The sequence below is a fragment of the Psammomys obesus genome, unplaced genomic scaffold (genome assembly GCF_907164565.1).
Source record: "Psammomys obesus unplaced genomic scaffold, mPsaObe1.curated_primary_1811, whole genome shotgun sequence".
In the NCBI taxonomy this organism is placed as follows: domain Eukaryota; kingdom Metazoa; phylum Chordata; class Mammalia; order Rodentia; family Muridae; genus Psammomys; species Psammomys obesus.
The window spans coordinates 15,025,009-15,043,527 of NW_026595981.1; the positions used below are offsets into that span (position 1 = coordinate 15,025,009).

The 18,519-nt window shown below is 37.2% G+C and overlaps 1 protein-coding gene across 1 annotated transcript in view; it reads right to left on the reverse strand.

Annotated features, from left to right (window-relative positions):
- Positions 1–18,519, reverse strand: part of Stxbp4 (syntaxin binding protein 4) — a 144,024-nt gene that overhangs the window by 44,171 nt on the left and 81,334 nt on the right. The window contains exons 15-17 of the mRNA XM_055620476.1: positions 15,283–15,399; positions 13,816–13,865; positions 11,344–11,480 (exon numbers count right to left, since the gene is read on the reverse strand). Coding sequence (XP_055476451.1) covers positions 11,344–11,480; positions 13,816–13,865; positions 15,283–15,399 — 304 coding nt within the window. The remainder of the gene's footprint in view (positions 1–11,343; positions 11,481–13,815; positions 13,866–15,282; positions 15,400–18,519) is intronic.

An 18,519-nucleotide genomic window follows, 5' to 3' on the forward strand; every position in this document is an offset into this window, starting at 1 on the left:
ATACAGTACCTCTTGTTGTGGTGAGCCCTAACCATAAAATTATTTCATTGCTACTTCATAACTGTAATTTTCCTGTTATGGCCGTATAATGTAAATATCTGTTTTCTGATAGCCTTAGGCTACCCCCGTGAAAGGGTTGTTTGACCCTCTCAAAGGGGTCGTGACCCACAGGTTGAGAACTACTGCTCCAAATGTATTACATTCATGGCCCCAACGGCATTGCTTATGTCTTTCTGCGAGGTTTCTGTGCTGTTTTAGAACTCTTTTTACCTTAAAGAGATGCTTTACATTGGAGCGGTAACAAGTGATTTATCTTAAGAAAAAGTTCATAAGTTTCTAAGGCAAACAAAACAATCTTTCTGAGAAAGCGCATGTTATCACCGAGCTGGAGATCTTGTATCTGATCTAACAGTACTGAAGCTTCATAAGCACTTACCTCTTGCTACATCCTGTGCATGCATAGCTAAGTCATGAAAATTAGATAAACTGGATTTGGTTCAATGACTTTAATTTGAAATCCTCTCTCTAACACAACTACACAGTCCTTTACATTTTGAGGAGCACTTTCACGCCAACTCCCTTAATGCCTGATATGACCATATGAAGATGAGTCAGAGAGCTAGACTACCCATCTTTTGAGTCAGAGAGCTAGACTACCAAGACAGCTCATAATAGTTTCCAGCTCTTAGCTGCAATGATCGTAAGACTATATGATTTTATACAGTTCTAAAAACAAAAACAAAGCAAAACAATGGCCAATTCAGGTGTGACAGAATGTCTTAACTATGCCCTACTTACACTCGAAGGGCTGCTCAGGTAGCCTAGACTTGAAACACTGTCCAAGCTTGTGACTGGGGTAAATTCTCTGAGCCTTACTCTTTTCATATTTTCATCATCTGTGCATGCATGTGCGTGTGTGTGTGCGTACGTGTGATGTATGCACACATAAGCACAAGCATATGAGCCTCTGTGCAGAGGCCAGAGAAGGAAATAAGATATCTTGCTCTGTCATTATCTGCCTTGTTCCCTAGAGACAGGCTCTCTCACTAAGTCTTGACATAGGCTATGAGCCAGCAACTCCCAGACAGTCTCCTGTCACCATCTCTTCTCAACCCCCAGGACCAGCTTTACAGAAATCCATCCACACAGCCATGCCTGGGTGCTATGGATTTGAACTCAGATCCTCATGCTTGCTTAGCAAGTGTTCTTACTCATATCTTCTAAATAGGATATAGTACCTATCTTATAGGGTTGCTAAAGAGGGTGTATTGAAATAAAAATAACAGTTAAATTGTAAGACGGTAAATTGTAAAGGTTAACAAACCTTCATATCAATGACACTACTTTTAAAGATAATATCTGTAATTCAATACTGATATTAGGCTGAGGGCAGGGTCTGAACTTTTGGATCTAAATTGAACTATTACTATATTAAGTAATTATGAAAGTTGTTATTGCAAACATGTTAATACAGCTGCCACCCTGGTTAGATGAACTGCTAATTCTCTGTCCTCATGTAAATTCTGGAGAACACCTATTCTATTATCGCAACACAATGCCTTCAGTTTGAATGGAGACTTTTTCAGATCTTGGGGATTTTTTTTTTTTTTTTTTTTTTTGTCTGTGTGTGTGGTAATTTAGGTATTCTGTGATTAAACTTAATTTTGTGAAAATAATGGGTGCTTCATCTCATGGATGAGTGATTCTTCTCTGTCCACTGCCTTCGCCACAGACCCTCTAATGGCTTCTGTGGTCTTAGGAACAGCCTCTGCATTCTGGTTGAAACCAGTTCATGTGAAAGTCTGTTAGCAATGTTCATCCCAGAGTCTACAGATTTCTTACTTGATTAAATCCTAGATTTTGTACATCCTGTAATCCCCTTGATAACCTTACCCCTGCTTGAAGAGAGAAATGAAATCTCTCTTGTCTAGCCATGCCTTCATAGCTTGAGGCTACAGATAGCACACATGATTAAAGTATAAATCTAAAATATGTTCCTGGAAATGACCTTCTATGAAAACCAATCATATGTGGTGGCTTTGGGATTGACTCAGAGTAGAAATTGGTTTGCATATATTAAATACTAGAAACAAGATGGTTTCTTGATTTTTATGACTCAAAGGCTGTATATATTTACTTATATGTGGCAACAGAAAATGGAGGATTGCAGCTATGTTTCTGATAGTATTGAATAGTTTCAGCATCCAATTTTTTGGGAATTTGTTTAAGAAAAACAGCACACATTTGTCAATTGGATGATATGCAGATGGATCAGCAGGGAGGTATGTAACTGTCTAAGATCCAGGATGGTAAGAGAAAAGTGTTCATTGCTACCGGACTTCAGGGCATTCATTACTGTAACACATACAATTACCAAGCTGAAATGTTAATACTGAACTTTAAGATTTTTCCTATCTAATAGACAATGGAGCAGCATGAGTAGCTCTTTAAAATAAAGTATTCTTCATTTTTATTTTCAGAGCATCTTCTCCCCGCCCTTGTTATTAGCTATGTTCTCACCATCATTGTAAAAACAGCAGCACTTAGCATTTTAAACCATTTCACAAATCACCTCAACACATGCATGATCTCATTCAATCTTTATATATATAAATATATACAATTTTTAATTTTATTTATTCGCTTTACATTTGTATTGTGGCCCCCTTCCTCCTCTCTTCTGGGTCCCTCTTTCTCCTTTTTCTCCCTTTCCCACCAACAGTCTGCCCTGGCACATTGAGTCACATCAGGACTAAGTGCATATTCTTTGCTCCTCCAAGTCCAGCCCAACAGACCCATCATCCCCACCCTCGTTACTGTATCCGGTAAGTCGATTAGTCTTCCTGTTTCCTTCATTCTTATTACTCTTATACTTCAGTGTAGGAATTGTCTAAAAGACTTTCTGTAAATGTAGGTCATATTACTTTATCGCTGCTTGAAACCATCAATGGCTTCCTGTGACTCTTAATACAAGACAAATTTCTTTGCATGTCATGATAAAGTGGTATATTGCCCTACATTTCCAGCCTTATCTCATGGTACTTATCTGCTTGCTCATATCTGGTGGGTACACAGCTTAGGTTTTACTGTCCCTCACACGTCAAGGTTGTTATGGTCACAAAGCTTCTGTAATGGGTTGGCAAAACTCTTTTCACGGGTTTTCTTCTAGATGAGTTGGGACTCCAGTCCTACCTCTTCAAAGGGAGTTTCTTTGTCCGCCAGTCTTGTAGCACCTCTATTTACTTGCTTTTCCCAGCACATAAGCTGGTTTTCTAATGTTTATAACATTTACCGCTTTCTGGAATATTTGCTTATTTGATCATTTGTTTATACCTCTTTACCTGCTAACTTATAGAGGCTGGACAATAAGGAATAATACTTTAGGCATTCTGTGTTATATATTATTATTTTAGGGACGAGGTCTGAGTCTGTCCCATTGTGGACATTGAGTAGTTTGTGAATGAATGAAATGAAACTAAATGATTGCCTTTTCTTAAGGGATGTGTGTTTCACTTCACCTTTTTCCTGGAAATAAAATTTAATCCAGAATGAAATTTTCCTTGAAGCTAACAATAAATTAAGTTGCCCAAGATAAAATTCGATGCATTTTTCTTAGTAGAACCACACAGTACTGACCTTTCAACTTGCAATCATACAAGGGAATATATGTTTACAATTTTTCAAATGGTTAGATTCTATAAATATCTGACTCTGAAGAATGAAGTCATCAGAAAAGAACTGGACACCACAAAAACAGCTTAGCTTCCTCTCAGCTGACACAGCCACATGCGAGAGCTCTCCCTCGGAGGCTGAACTCTTCTGCCAGTCCCAAGAGAAGCAGGATGCACAACCCACACAACAACTTTGGGGCAGGCAAATAGCATAATGCCAATTCCAAACACTAGGCTTGACTTCCACTAAAGGAACCACGAGTGGTTTTTCTCTGACAAATTCAGGCTAGCAATAAAAGTATATACTATCAGGAGAAATGAAAATAAATTATGATGGGAGCTTGAGGTACAAAATGATTGGAATGAGAATGAAGTATTAACTTTGGACCTGAGAGAAGGAGGAATCTAAAGGAAAATCATGAAGGCATTTAAGATGTTATACCACTGCCTCCTCCTCACGTCATGAAACATTTTCTCACTGGCTTAAGCAGCTTTCGTTTAATATGTGTGTCACCATTTTTTTTTTTAAATAAGAGTTTTCTACTTAGAATTGGTTTTTGATCTTTGAACGGATGTGGGGGTGCCTGATACTTGACTAAATGTTAGAGTTGCTATCTCAGAACATAAAGAGAAGACATATTAAACTGACATCTTTCTTTTAAGATTTAAACTACTGGGCTGGAGAGAGGGCACAAGAGTTAACAGTTGTACTACTCTAGCAGAGGCCTGGGTTCAGTTCCCAGGACCATCATGGCAGCTCACAAGTCACGTGATTTGTTCCAGGTGCTCTGATGCTCTCTCCTGGCCTCAGTGGGTACCAGCCGTACATGTGGTGTAGACATACTTGCAATATAGACAATTATATACATGTTATAAAAGTAAATTAAATAGAGTTGAGCAATTACTAATTAATAATAGGAACAGCGGAATTGATGCAGGATGCCTGCAGAGTCAAGTACATACAATCAGAGGATTAGTCTCCTTATTTTGAGCTGGGTGAATAAAATTTAATTAGCCAACCAATCTCTAACAGTTGGGCCTTCATATTTTTTAACAAGAAATTCTGTAATCAAAATATTTACACATATATCTTTTCTTACTTGTTTGTAAAAATACCAATAGTTGAGATTAGTGAGTTAAAATATGGTGTCATTAAAAACATTTTTAACATTAATTTTTAAAAACAGATCTTTTTATGTGCACGTACATGTATGTACATGAATATATATTATATTATATATATATATATATATATATATTAAAAAATGTTGTGCCAAGTTACATTCCCACCTGTAGTCGATAGAAATGTTTACTTTCAACTTTAATTAGTGGCAAGCCCAGATGGCTCCTAAATTGTTTTTTTTTTTTTTTAAATGCCTAATATATGAGTAATTTAAGAAAGAAAGCATATTCTTTAAGGAATGATTCGTGTCCCTTGCTTCCTTTGCTTGGCATCATTTAGGCCCTTGTGGGTGTAAAAAATTGAGTTCCAACTGCATCTCAGTTGTGTGCAACACCAAAGCTTAAGACCCCAGCTATGACACATTTATCTTGTTTCTTATGTATACGTCTCTCTTTCAATCTTTTAAAATGCACTCCCAATTGTGAATGCCGATTTAAGCATGCAGGCAGAGTTGAAAAGCTTTAGCATAACTACAATCTTAATTCTTAATGCTCCTAAGTCTTGACATCTATCTTTTCTTGCTTTAATGCAGTGGGCCTTTCCAAAATCATATGATCTCATGTATCTGTTTATAAAAACTTGGATGAAACATGCATGTAGCTATGTTATAGTTCTACTTCTGGTTTTGGACTGTTGAATGGACATAGGGACTTCTTTGATACCTACACATATGATCAGGGTGTTGGAGGTATGCAGATCAGACTGGAGGTTTGTACTGTGAACATAAGAATGCCACTATAGTATATACGTATAGTTGGTAGTGAGCTAGGACCAGATATGATTGTGTAAAGCCATATTTACATGGTGATAGTTCCTTCTTCATTAATCCCAGTGTCATGCCATGTTTGTTTGATATAAGGCATTGTCTGTCCTTCTCAAAGACACCCACTTGCCTTCTGCTTGACAAAGAATCTGGGTGAAGTCTGTAGATTTCAGCCAAGCTACTGAGTATCACAAGAGAAGAGTGAAAGCAGTTTCTTAGCCCCAGCCATGTTTTACTTTTCAACCCAGAACACAGGAGTGCGTTCCTGCCAGGGTCCTGTTTTCCCATAATTACTGCTGTTCAACAGAGGAAGGAGCAGGTTAGGCCTTCCTGCTTCCTACTATGAGGTCCCACCTGCCCATGCTGAAAAGGTATGAGGATTTCCTTGCATTTTTTCCTCTATTTTTATATCCTATTTTTCATTTCTATGAGAACTTGAAGGCAGAAAGCTAAGTGACTGTCCTTTTTTAGTTCTGAGTCTCGCCTTTAGTAGCTGAGCCATCTCTTCCGCCCTTACATGAGCACACTGGAAACTCAATGAGCTTTCATTTTATTAAAGGTCTCCTATGGGATAACTGGCAAGAAGTTTTAAAATTTATTTTAAATCAGAACTGGGTGTTTTTGCCATTTTTTCAAAGTAATTTTGTCAATCTCCATGTCAATTAAACAAAGAATACCATTATGAAGTGGCAGTTATTTCACAGGAAAATTACGCTAAGGCACCACAATGACATTGGCCATTGATAACAGATGGGAGAAGCACTTCCAGGGTTCCGATACAGACTGAAGATGTCTGTTCCCTCCCTACTGTCTTACTAAACACAACAGACTAGACCAAAGGTTGGCGAGGTTTCCAATAACAGGTGAAAGGTGATGATGTGGAGACTTTGCTGCGGTTCTCTATGGCGATCACATTCTAACTGAGAAGCAACGTTAAATGTTTCATATCCAGAAGAGCTCTCATCTACCGCCGTTCCCAATGAATCCAAATTGAATGATGCTCCGGACAACAACTGAACAAACACTTCCCCGACAGAAAGGGAATTTAAATTGCTTGCTGTATGTCATCACCCTGTCACACCAGCAGTCACCTCAGCAGCAGCATTACCCAAACATGGTACAGCTGCAGCTCCATGGAGCACTTTACATGCATTCCGCTGGAACCTCCACTGTTTATAGGAGGCAGCGGAGACGAGGGTTAAGTCATTTGTCCCAAGGAACTGGATAAATAGCGGCTACACCCTCTGGAGCACCTCTAGGAAAGCTCAGCTTTAGTGTAGCATCCTACAGGGTATTTATATTAACAGAGAGTGGAAATAATTGCTCAAGTGAATATTTTAAATTATACCTCGAAATACTCATAACTAAGGCAAAAGAAATGAGATTGGGGGTTTTGGCTGACTGAGATACTTCGTTCTAGTAATTTTCTGTTTCCTGTTATATATATATATATATATATATATATATATATATATATATATATATAAACACTGCTTACAGAAAGAGAAAATGAGCTAGGTTTCTCTGGATTACAAAAGTTAAAGAGGTATGTCCTATAAAGCTGAAAAACACTGACGAAACATTCTAAACATTAACAGCTATACTTTAAATAAGAAGACAGTGTAGAAACCCTTTGCTGGTTTTAAACATCAAAGCACGTATAATCTTGAAAAGGATAAAAAGTGCCTGCGTCAGTTTTCTGTTCTCTTCCAAATTAATTCTGCTGAGTTTCAAATAATTTCTTTGAATAATTATGTTTGACAGAGATAATGGTCAACATTAGTGAGGTGATTAAAATTAATGACAGCAATGTCCACGGGGCTATGTCTATGCAGGTGTTCCCCTCTGCTGTTTCCACACAAACATAAAAATGTTCAACGTATGGAGTTCTGAGTCTACCTGGTTTACCAGAAGTGACCGAGTTCAGCCCTTTCTAAAATGCAGAGAGAAATCCTCTATTTAGTCAATTAATGTTTTCTTGACATATAACTGCATTAAAAATGCATTAGGTTACATATAATTTAAACATATACTCATTGTATAAAGTGAACAGACAGTATTTTGAAGATTGGTTTCCAATCTTCAAAAGTTACTGAAGGGTCTGTGAATGTTAGTTCATCAAGCTAAGCAATGCTAATTGTTAGCCAGAATTATACCCACAACTCGGTACTCTGACAATTAGAAGGAAAATTATCTCTTTCTCTCTTTCCCTACCTGCTTAATTGCATGTCTACCTGCCTGTCCATCTGTCTATTCATCCTTCCAGCCACTGATAACCACTTATCCATTCTGTCATTCACTCATCCATCTTTATGTATTTGTTTCCTGGCTTACAGAAGATTAAGAGTGGTAGGAACACTGGAATGTCAGAGCGTGACAAACAGCAGGCAGTGATGTTAAGGGAAGGGACAGAAACAAAGGCAGCATGCTGTTCTGTTAAATGCCACCTATTAACTGACAGGTGGAGGATGCTATGCGGCCAGATATCTCTGATATATTCTAATGTGGAAAATTATATTCTTCAAAGTGACCACAAAACTAGCTTCTGCCTACATAAACTTTTAAAATGTGATCTTGGTACCTCTTCATTTGGGTGGCGCCCGAGCCCCCTTCCTGCAATCTGCACAGATGGACAGAATGTGGTGGAAGTATTGCTGGGCAGTTTCTGAGGCTAAGCTACAGAAGCAGATGCAATTTCTCTCTTGCTCATTTACCTATCTATGTGGGAGTGTTTAGCCACCATGTGTTTTTAGCTACCCAAGGCCTCTGTTCTGGAGAGGGTAGAAGAGGCAGGTATTCCAGTTGACATCTTAAGCTGAGTATCATTTGGATGTCCATCAGATGGTTACAGTGTCAGGAGACCCTGACTGTCACCACATCATACTCCCTTAGTAAGAACTGCCCAGACACAAGTAGCAAGTCAACAGGACCATAAGACACAATACAAAAATGTTTTAGCAATCAAATTTGGGGGTGACTTCTTATAGAGCAATGTTTAATAGGATAGTTCATGATAATATTAGCAGGGCATATAAAGTTCCATTTTATTACTTTTTCTTCTTTGTAACTTTTATGTTTATATGCTTAGAGTTGTGAAGTGAGTGCAATTTAAAATGCGTTCATGTTGCTTGCTAATATGGTGTTAGAGGATTAAATCACTTTATACCAGGGGTTCTTAATCTTTGGGTTGTGAGGCCTTTGGGGGTAACATATCAGATATCCTGCATATCAGAATTTTACATTACAATTTCTAACAGTAGCAAAATTACAGATACAAAGTAGCAACAAGATAATTTTATAGTTAGGGTCACTATAAAATGAGGAACTGCATTAAACTTGCAGCATTAAGAAGGCTAAGGAACACTGCAAGAATCAGCTATCTGGAACCCTCAACTAACCAGAACCCCCAGCTTAAAGGGTAAAAGCAAGACAACCTCTGAAAGAAGTCACAGTTGTTTATAAGTCCCTGCTTTATACTAATTGATAGTGTGAACAAAGGTAAATTGGTTAGTCTGTTTCTTCACCTTGGAAAGGAGAACAACAGTATAGTTGTATTTCAGAGAGTAGATATGTAAACCAAGGTATGAAATTCTCATGCTGGTATACATTGTTTAAGAATGACTTCATTATTTACCTAATTTCTTTGGGGCTCAGTCTCCATTTTGGTAAATGTCACTACTAAATATTCATTTACTGCATAATACAGAACCTCAAAACTAAAAAAAAAAAAGTTAAAAACATGTTTTATGCTATGAAATCTAATATAAATAGTGCTTTATACAAAGTTTATTTAATCTTCATAAAACACTTTTGAATAGCTATTACATTCATGTAATAGAAAAGGGCATTTAATATTTCTTTTCACAAATCTTCAGATTTCACTTCTTTAATAGCAACTACTTCTTGTATAGTGAATATCATGCCTTTACATATAATAATTCATTTTATTTAAAAATGTAGTTATGGTCTAAATATTATATTATCTTCATTTACCTGATGACTAACATCTTTCTTCATCTAAAATTTTCTTATTACAGCTCTGTCCACATATGGACTATTACCGGCTGACTCTGGGCTACTGAGGATCAGGCTCTCAGCTTAAACACGGTGTCACAGAAGGGCATCTGTGAAAATGCATGAGGCATTATTTACGACTACAGTGTTGTTGGTATTTAGAGGATGTCATAACCTATCGTATAAAATACATCTGACAGTCAAAAGAATCAGTTATTCTGTTTCATACAATTTTCAAACATCTGATAAGACATTCACGCTGTTAAAACAACTTAAGTTATCTGATCCTGCAACACAATTTTGTTTTTAGATAAACCTAATATGTTTGTATAGTTTAAATATGACTTAGCTTTTCCAGGCTTGGAGCCTTGCATTTTCCTTTGTTCAGAACTTTGCCAGGAGTTCCTCAGCATTTTAAACAATCATTTTACAGATGCCAGTGAACTTGTGCTACTTCAACTGAGAACCTAAGGTACCTGTTACTCTACCATGGCTGTCACCTTTATAAAGTCTCTATGTGTAGGTAACAGCATTATTTTGTCACATTGCCTAGTGCTCTTGAGATAAAGACGTTACCTACTGACATCATTTTATCATGAACCACATTTGTATTTCTCTATTTTATACTTTGGACATGTTATTATTGATTTTTACAAATGATGTTAGAGTTAGGAAAATCACTTATAATTTTCACTGCAGAAAAATAAATGGTATGTTGAAGATAGATATTAAAAGTTAAAATTCTCATGAAGAGGTAGAAGTACCGGGGGAACAGGATGAGGGGGAGGTAGAAATGTCCAGTCATTTAGGTGTTCCCCCAGGACTCTGTGCTGGGTGCTGGGTGCTACTCAGAGCTGGTCAGCTTCTCTGAAACCACAGTGTTGACTTGAACGATCTCTAGTACTGATCGCACAGCCACTGCACACACTGGGGTTCTCTTGGCCCTCACTTAGGAGGAAATGCTCAAGCTCAGCTCAGAAGAGCAGGGAACTGGTTCGGTTTGCAGCCCTTTCATTAACTACCCTGCTCACGGCCATAGAGTCTGATCCTAGTCGCTCCTGTTCACAGTCTTTTTTTATTTTTCCCCCTCCTCTATGGTTTTACTTAACTTACTGTTTCAATAGGTTTCTTATATTTTGCTTTTCTTTAGTTTGAACTTGTGAGAAAGGTCCTCAATACTTATACTAAGGCTGTGTTAGTAGTTGTTATGTAGCCCAGACTAGCCTCACCTCAAAAATCACAGAAATCCTCCTTGCCTCAGGCTCCTAAGACCTGAGATTTTAGTCATAAGCCACCGTGACTGGCTTATTCAAGTGCTGGGGTTATGTCCTTGTACAATCAGGCATCCTTCAACCTTATTCAGTGTTACTACACTGTTGCATATTTTTAAAGTCTTCCTTGGCATTGGTTCAGCCTTCAGGTTTCTCGTACAAGTTGTTTTGCTATTTATTTTCTAATGTCAAAGATACTTTTGAAGGAAATAGACATAAAGACATGTATTAATTAGCTGTCTTCAGTTAGACACTATCTTGAGTACTTTAAAGAAAGCAAATATTCTTTTCCACAATTGACGTGTTAATATCTTTAATAATTAGCTATAGATTTTATTGCAGACAAATAGATTCCATGGAATGAAAAACTATCAGAACTATGTTTTTTTCTGTTTTAATAAATTATCAAAAAGGTGCCAAAAAAAAAAAAAGGTGACTTACAGTCCATATCAAGAATGGCGTGAACAGATCTAATGAGCTCCCTGGATTCCAGGAGCAGGGCTGCTGGGAGGCTGCGCCGTCCATTTCTTCCCAGCAGTGGAAGCGAAGTCTGCGAGGAGAGCACAGCTCTTCTTTCGCTGTGTGAACAATGAAACGGCCTTGAGGGAACTGCACAGAAGTGACACCATCTTTGCTAAACCTGAATTTGTATCCATTGTGTTTGCACAAAAATGCTTCTTCTCAGGGAACATTACATTCACAAAGCTATACGAGAACGCAATCACATAGAAGGGTACTTTCACTTGTTTATTATACAGTTAAATGGAACTATTTTAAGAAATACTTTGACTTTATATATAACAAAGAAAGAAATGAAGGATAGCTGACATCCTAAATTGTTGGTCTTTTTATTTCATTTTGTAAAATTTCAGATTAAACATATAAACATAGTTTATTAAACAGAAGTTTTATATTGCTTACAGTAATATTAAATATACATACATCTCTTATATTTATATTACTTAAGAAATTATCTTTTAAATTCTCCTGTTTGCTGTTCCTCAAGGCTTTATATCAATATTTCTACTGTGATATTTTGCTTTATTTTTTATTAATATGTTTTCTTCACTGAAATTTCATATATATATATATATATATATATATATATATATATATTACATATTACATTTTGGTTATATTCTCCCATCCCTCTTACTTTCCTCCAACCCTGCCAATCCCCCTTCTTCCTTGTAAATCTCTTTCTCATATTAATTACTTTTTGTTTTATTTTGGGTCCCAAAGTTTAACTAGGGTGCCACCTAAAATAAATGCATTATGATTTATATATATATATCTTATATATATAAATATATAAGATATATATATCTTAACATCTAACATGTTCCTTAAAAATTACACTAAAGCTTTTACTTGAACAAGACAGATGAATTTATTGAAAAAAATCATTATTTACAACCCATCTTTTTAAACATTATGGCATTAGCTCACAAGGATAAACTTGAGAATTCTCTGATTCAAATGCATAGCCTTTCCTTCATGTTGGATGACCAAGGACGACATCCATATAGAATATATATATAAATTTTTTTGTTTGGTTTGGTTTTATGACACAGGGTTTCTCTACGTAGCCTTGGCTATACCAGACTCACTTTGTAGACTAGGCTAGCCTCAAACTTACAACAGTCCACCTGCCTCTGCCTCCCTGAGTGCTGGGGTTAAAAGTGTGTGTTACCACGCTTGGCTTAGAAGCAGTATATTAAGAAGAGTGAACACGACTGTAGTGGTATTTAACATTTAAGGCACAGCAGAAGTTGCTTATTATAGCTTTTTGTAAGAGGCCTTTCCCCCCTAGGAAATGTTTCAGGGTAAGGACTGGCTTTTAACTATTTTTAAACTTGATATTTGATAACAAAATTTTGAATTAGTAAAGGCCAAAATGAGACTTAAGAGTGTGGGGTGCACTTAACATGTAAAAGAGGACTGTGGTTACTGAACATTTAAAATCCTTACTGAAACAATATTCATAAGAGTCACAGCAATTTATTGTAAGTAGCATGGGCAACAAGAAAAAAAAGCCAGATTTTTTTCATAATGAGAAATTAAATATTAAAATGAATGTGAAAGTTATATTATTCTAAATTTGAAAAAAACCCCAGCTATGTTGACACTATTTCTTTCTTTCTTTTTTAAAGAGTTTCACTGTGGCCTCCGTGGTTGATGCTGAATTCAATAGAGATTCTTCTGTCTCACCTCCCAAATGCCGAGCCACTATGTGTGGCTCATTTCCTTTACTGAACTGTTCTTTCTCCAGTAATAACAGTATCTGCTTCTGAAGTTGGTGCTGGTAGATATGGGCACAATATGAATTATTGCCGTCTTAAGGAAATAACTACTTTGAACATACATCAGAAGGAATCCTTCTTCTGTATATGTCCTTAATCATGTGTCAAAATGAACAGAAAGCTGTGGCTTGAGACAAATAAACCTTATTTGTATGTTTGTAGCTCCAAGGAGGAACCCTGAAGTCAGCAGCATATTGTGAATAAAATACACTAAGGTGTAGTCTACAAACATGCTTTTATATATATCTACTGAATGATGAAGATGAAAGAAGATGATTGCGTGACTATGTTTTGCAAAATCCTATTGGACGTAATGCATCTGCCAGGCTGAGGATGATCTTCAGCATCTGCCATCGGCATTTTATCCACATACGGACAGCGTGTGCTTCTTCAGTTTTAGAGCACAAAGTTACAATGGCTGTAACACTTTCTTTTAAAAAGACAGAACCTTAACAGTATGTTCTTGCACTTACTTCCAAAAAGTTAAAAAAAAGAGGGCGGGGACATCCAATGGGAATCATGTAGCATTCTAAAACTACTCTAGTATTTTGGCTACAATTATTACATGAAGAACTGTATTCACACTCTGCAGAAAGTAAAGCATTCTTACCTTAAATTTAATAAAGGAGCAGAACTATCCAAAAGCACTTCTTGAATAGCCTAGAACAGACAAGATGGTGAAGGAGATTTGTAAGTTTGATCACTTAAGAAAAACCTTCCCTTGATTAATTTTTATAATTTCCTCCTTCATCGACTAGGCAGATGTTCCTATTATGGTGGGGCAGTCTATTATATTAACATGTAATTCTATTTAGAAATAATTACAAGATATTTATTTATTTAGAATATATGTATTCAATTTGTGTGTGTGCATGCGTGTGTGCATCGTGCACATGCATGCAGATGCCTGCAGAAGCTAGAAGAGGATGTGCATTCTTGGGAACCAGAGTTACAGTGGCTGTGAGGCACCCGACATGGATGCTGGGAACCGAATTCAGATGCTTCATAAGAGAGGCGAGCACTCCTAACTGCTAAGGCAAGCCATCCCTCTAGCCCTTCACGAGAGCATAGTGGCCAAGTTATGTTTATATGGTGTCAGGATTCTTAGGAAAGTATTCATTAAAAGACAGCACATTTTTATTATATATATTTATTACTAACAATCTATATGATGTTAATCATTCTTTTCATTTACCAAAGTAAATCTATATCTGATATCAGTAAGAATTGCTCTTTTGCAAGAGATTTTTTTTTTTTTAAGTCACCAAATACTACAACACTTTTCTGTGACAGAACTTATTCCCTCTTCCTCCCTCTTCTCTTTCAGTACTAGGGATTGAGCTTAGGACTTCATATATGCTACTGTAGCATTCTACCATATAAGTATAGTTCCAACCCTCCTTTCAACTTTTTATTTTGGGACAGGGTCTCATTTTAAGTTACCTAGGGTGGCTTTAGACTAACTTAGTACTCCAAAGAGGCCTTGAATTTGCTCTCTTCCAGCCATGGGAACCCAAGGAGCTGGGACTACAACCCTACGTCTTCAGGCTTGGTAACATATCTTAGAAACAATGTAATTTAGTTATTCCTCAACATGTACAGGGCATAAGTGTCAGGATCCCTGGGTCTATCAAAATCCTCAGATGCTCAAATCGTTTAGTAGGAACGTGTATGTTATATATGTATATATACACACACACATATATATATGAAATCATGTAGAGACGACTCAAATAATACACTACAGCTTTAATGTAAATAGTTTTGTAGTCTATCATATTCAAAATAATGACAGGTATGTTTCTATACTTGCTCAGTACAGAAACAAGCGCCTCAGGCCTGAGCACATAGCATGCAAATGAGGAATGGGGTGAATGACATTCTAGAGAGTCTTGGAGAGAGACGGTGGCGACTCTGGCAGGGTGGTCTACACATCACTTCATTTGCAAAGCTTCAACACAGTGCTGCGTGGGGTTTGTGGAGCTCCCTGGAGTTTTTGTTCCTGGACCTGCTCAAGGCTGCCCTCATTGCTGTGGAATTCATGGAGACAGAGGGCCAACTGTCAGAGGAAACTTACCTCTACAAAATGAAGGAGCCGTTCAGTAGATGCCTTAAAAGTTTTCCGAGCCATTTCTGATTTTCTCAACTGGCAGTCAAGAACTGTGACCCTCTTTCTCAGGTCCTGGATGCTTTCCTGAGCAAAGATGGCAAAAGCAACACTGTCTCCATTTCTTCAGTTTTCAACAACTTTTTCCAAGTTTTAGTTTTCCTGAACTAATACCTGATGCTACTTTGCTGTCTCTCTCTCGACAAGTAGGTTTGATTTTGAGAAGAGGGGCAATGTAACTAATTAAATATTTAAAAGTTAATTTACAGACAGATACCTTCAGTTCTGTGACATAGTCTGTATATGATTTTTACAGTGTCTTACATTCAGACTAGATTAAAAAAAGAAAACAGCTCGTTTTAACACAGGCTCACAGAAAGCCCTTCATGGGTAGCATAGTCCAAATGCTGAATATATACACACATATGCACATATACACATGCCTATATGATAAAATCCAAGTAAGGTTGGTCTATTAACAATGGGAGAGGTAGAATTATTCTATGAAGGGCAGCAGCAGTGCCCAGAGAAGTGAGATGAAAATAGAATCCTGAAGCATTGCTTGCTCTGAGGCGCATCCTGATCCTGGAGGTCCACACTGTGGGTTTCATCAGACACACCTCCATGTAGAATTGTGATGGGAAAATGAGTGAAACAATTTTCATAGAAAAGGTATTCTGATTTTGACTCTGCTCAGTAAAAAAGTCTGCGCTGAGTAATTGCTAACTCTAAGTCCCTAACCAGTAATGCTCAAACAATGACTGCTAGAGAATCAGAAGGAAATTTGGGGCCTAAATTTATATTATTTAGATGACATGAAAATCCATAACCTGAAATTATTACTTAAGTTGACTCTAGGTTAAGAGAAGCACAATTAAAACTTCTCTGGAAGCTATTTTCTAAATTGAGATATCATAGAATGGGCATAATTGTGTGTCAAAAGAATACAAAGTTAAAAAAAACAAAACAAAACAACAAACCACTAAACATGAAGAAATAGGTTTTGTGAATTGACAACCAGATACTGATCACATCTAAAAGAGTATATACATTAATCGGGTATTAAGCATAAAGTAACTATGTTTAGCATGTTCTAAAAAAAAAAAAAAAGTGAAAATACAACAGGACCAGAAACTCAAAATAGAACTAATGATATAAAGTCAAAATTTAAAAGTATAATCATTATGAAGTTAGAATATAACAAATAATATCCAATTTCATAGACCAAAAAAGAAAATGGAAAAACTGAAAAACAGAAGTTGTAAAGGTTCTGAGAATTGAACACAAAGGTAAAATTTGAAATATGAATGGAGGAGAGGTAAGAAAACACAGGTTAATATCTTGAAACACCAGAAAACAACAACAACAACAACAACAACAACAACAAAAAAAAAAAAAAACAAAGGGAAATGGCATGGGGACTGAAAAGATGTCTCCTTGTTTAAGATCACTTGCTGTTCTTACAGAGGACCAGGGTCCAGTACCCAGATATACAAGGGAGCTCACAACTGGCTGTATCTCAAAGTCTTAGGGATCTGACTCCCTTTTCTGGCTTTAGCAGGCACAGGCACAAATATGGTACACATACATACAGGCAAAATCTCATGCACTTAAAATAAGTAAATAAATAAATTTTCTTAAAGGTGGGCAATGTTGTGCATGCCTTTAATCCCACACTTGGGAGGGAGAGGCAAAGGGATTTGTATGAATTCAAGGCTAGGCTGGCATACATAGTGAGACCTTGGAGAGAGAGGTGGGGAGAGGGAAGGAGAGGAAGAGGAGGAAGGGAAGGGAAAGGAAAGGGAAGGGGAGGGAGGGAGAGAGAGAGAGAGAGAAAGAAAGAGAGAGGGGATGGGGAAAGAACTTGAAATGACAATCAGAGGATGACAGTTTAGGACTTTCCAGACATGGCAAGACAATGATCCTCATCTTAGAAAGTTTGATGAATCCCAAACAGCATAAAATATAATAGATCAGATCAACAAATGACTCATGAGGGTTAAAACACTGACTGTCAAAGAGATCCTAAAATCATATAGAAGAAAGCACATTGTAAATGACTAATAGCCTACCTGACAGCATGAAATAAAAACAATGAACAAAATTATGTAGTAACACAGTACTCAAAATGTATTTAAATATATTTTAAAAGTTGAATCAAGGTGTTTTTCAGAGAAACAAAATGGAGAGTTTATTGTCAACAGATCTTCACTTAATGAATTTGAAACAATTGTTTCAGGAAGCAAGAAAGTTTGAGCTATAATAAGGAATTACGAACAGAAGGTATAAATCCAAGGTCCACCCAGACGAATTTGGACCACATTAAACAACCTCCAAAAGTGACAATCAAGACAAAATTAAAGTGCTACCAGCAACAGAAATTAAAGAGGGAGAGATGATCAGGCTCATGTTCAAAGTACTTTTAACATGTACATGGGGGAAGTGATCGATTCATTTCCTAACAGGTTAATACAGAATGTCAAACAGGATAGGATAAAATTAGAGACGCAGGAGCTTGTGAGAAGGTTCAGTAGTTAACAGCGGACTCAGTTTTGAGTCCCAGCAACTACATGGAGCTTTATAACACGCTTTTTGCAGAAATAGTGCTGAACGTGAGTGAAACTCCTGCTGAAGCTGCAGCCAAAGTACAGGTGTGCTGGAAGATACACCATGCAAAGAAGCAGATCTTTACTCGATAGCTTCAGCCACCTCTTCCACAGCCCAAGACCAGGTCGCTGTGGAGGCCTAGATATCCTTCACAAGAGACCTCTGTGAGAAACAGGCTTGACCACTATGCCAGCATCAGGTTACCAGGACTGCTGAGGCGGCCACAAAGGCGTAAGATAACATTGTGAATGTCAAGGCCAACATGCATCAGATCAAAGAGGCACCCACACTGATCAAGCCAGACGCAGAGAGGGGGATGTCCAACTGGCTCCTGATTACAATGTTCTGCACGTTGCAAACAAACTTGGGATCATCTAAGTAATCTGAGTCAATCCTAAAGACACATTTGTCACCATATAAATATTGGAGATAGTATATAATTTTGAAATCAGCAAAGGGAAGTATATATAGTTGGGCAGAGAGGCCACAGAACAAATGTGGATTAATACAAAACTCCAGGAAAATAACTTGAACACATGGATAGCTACAATTAAAAGTAAGAAGACAAAGATGAGTCAGGTGCTTTAGTAAGGGAAAGGA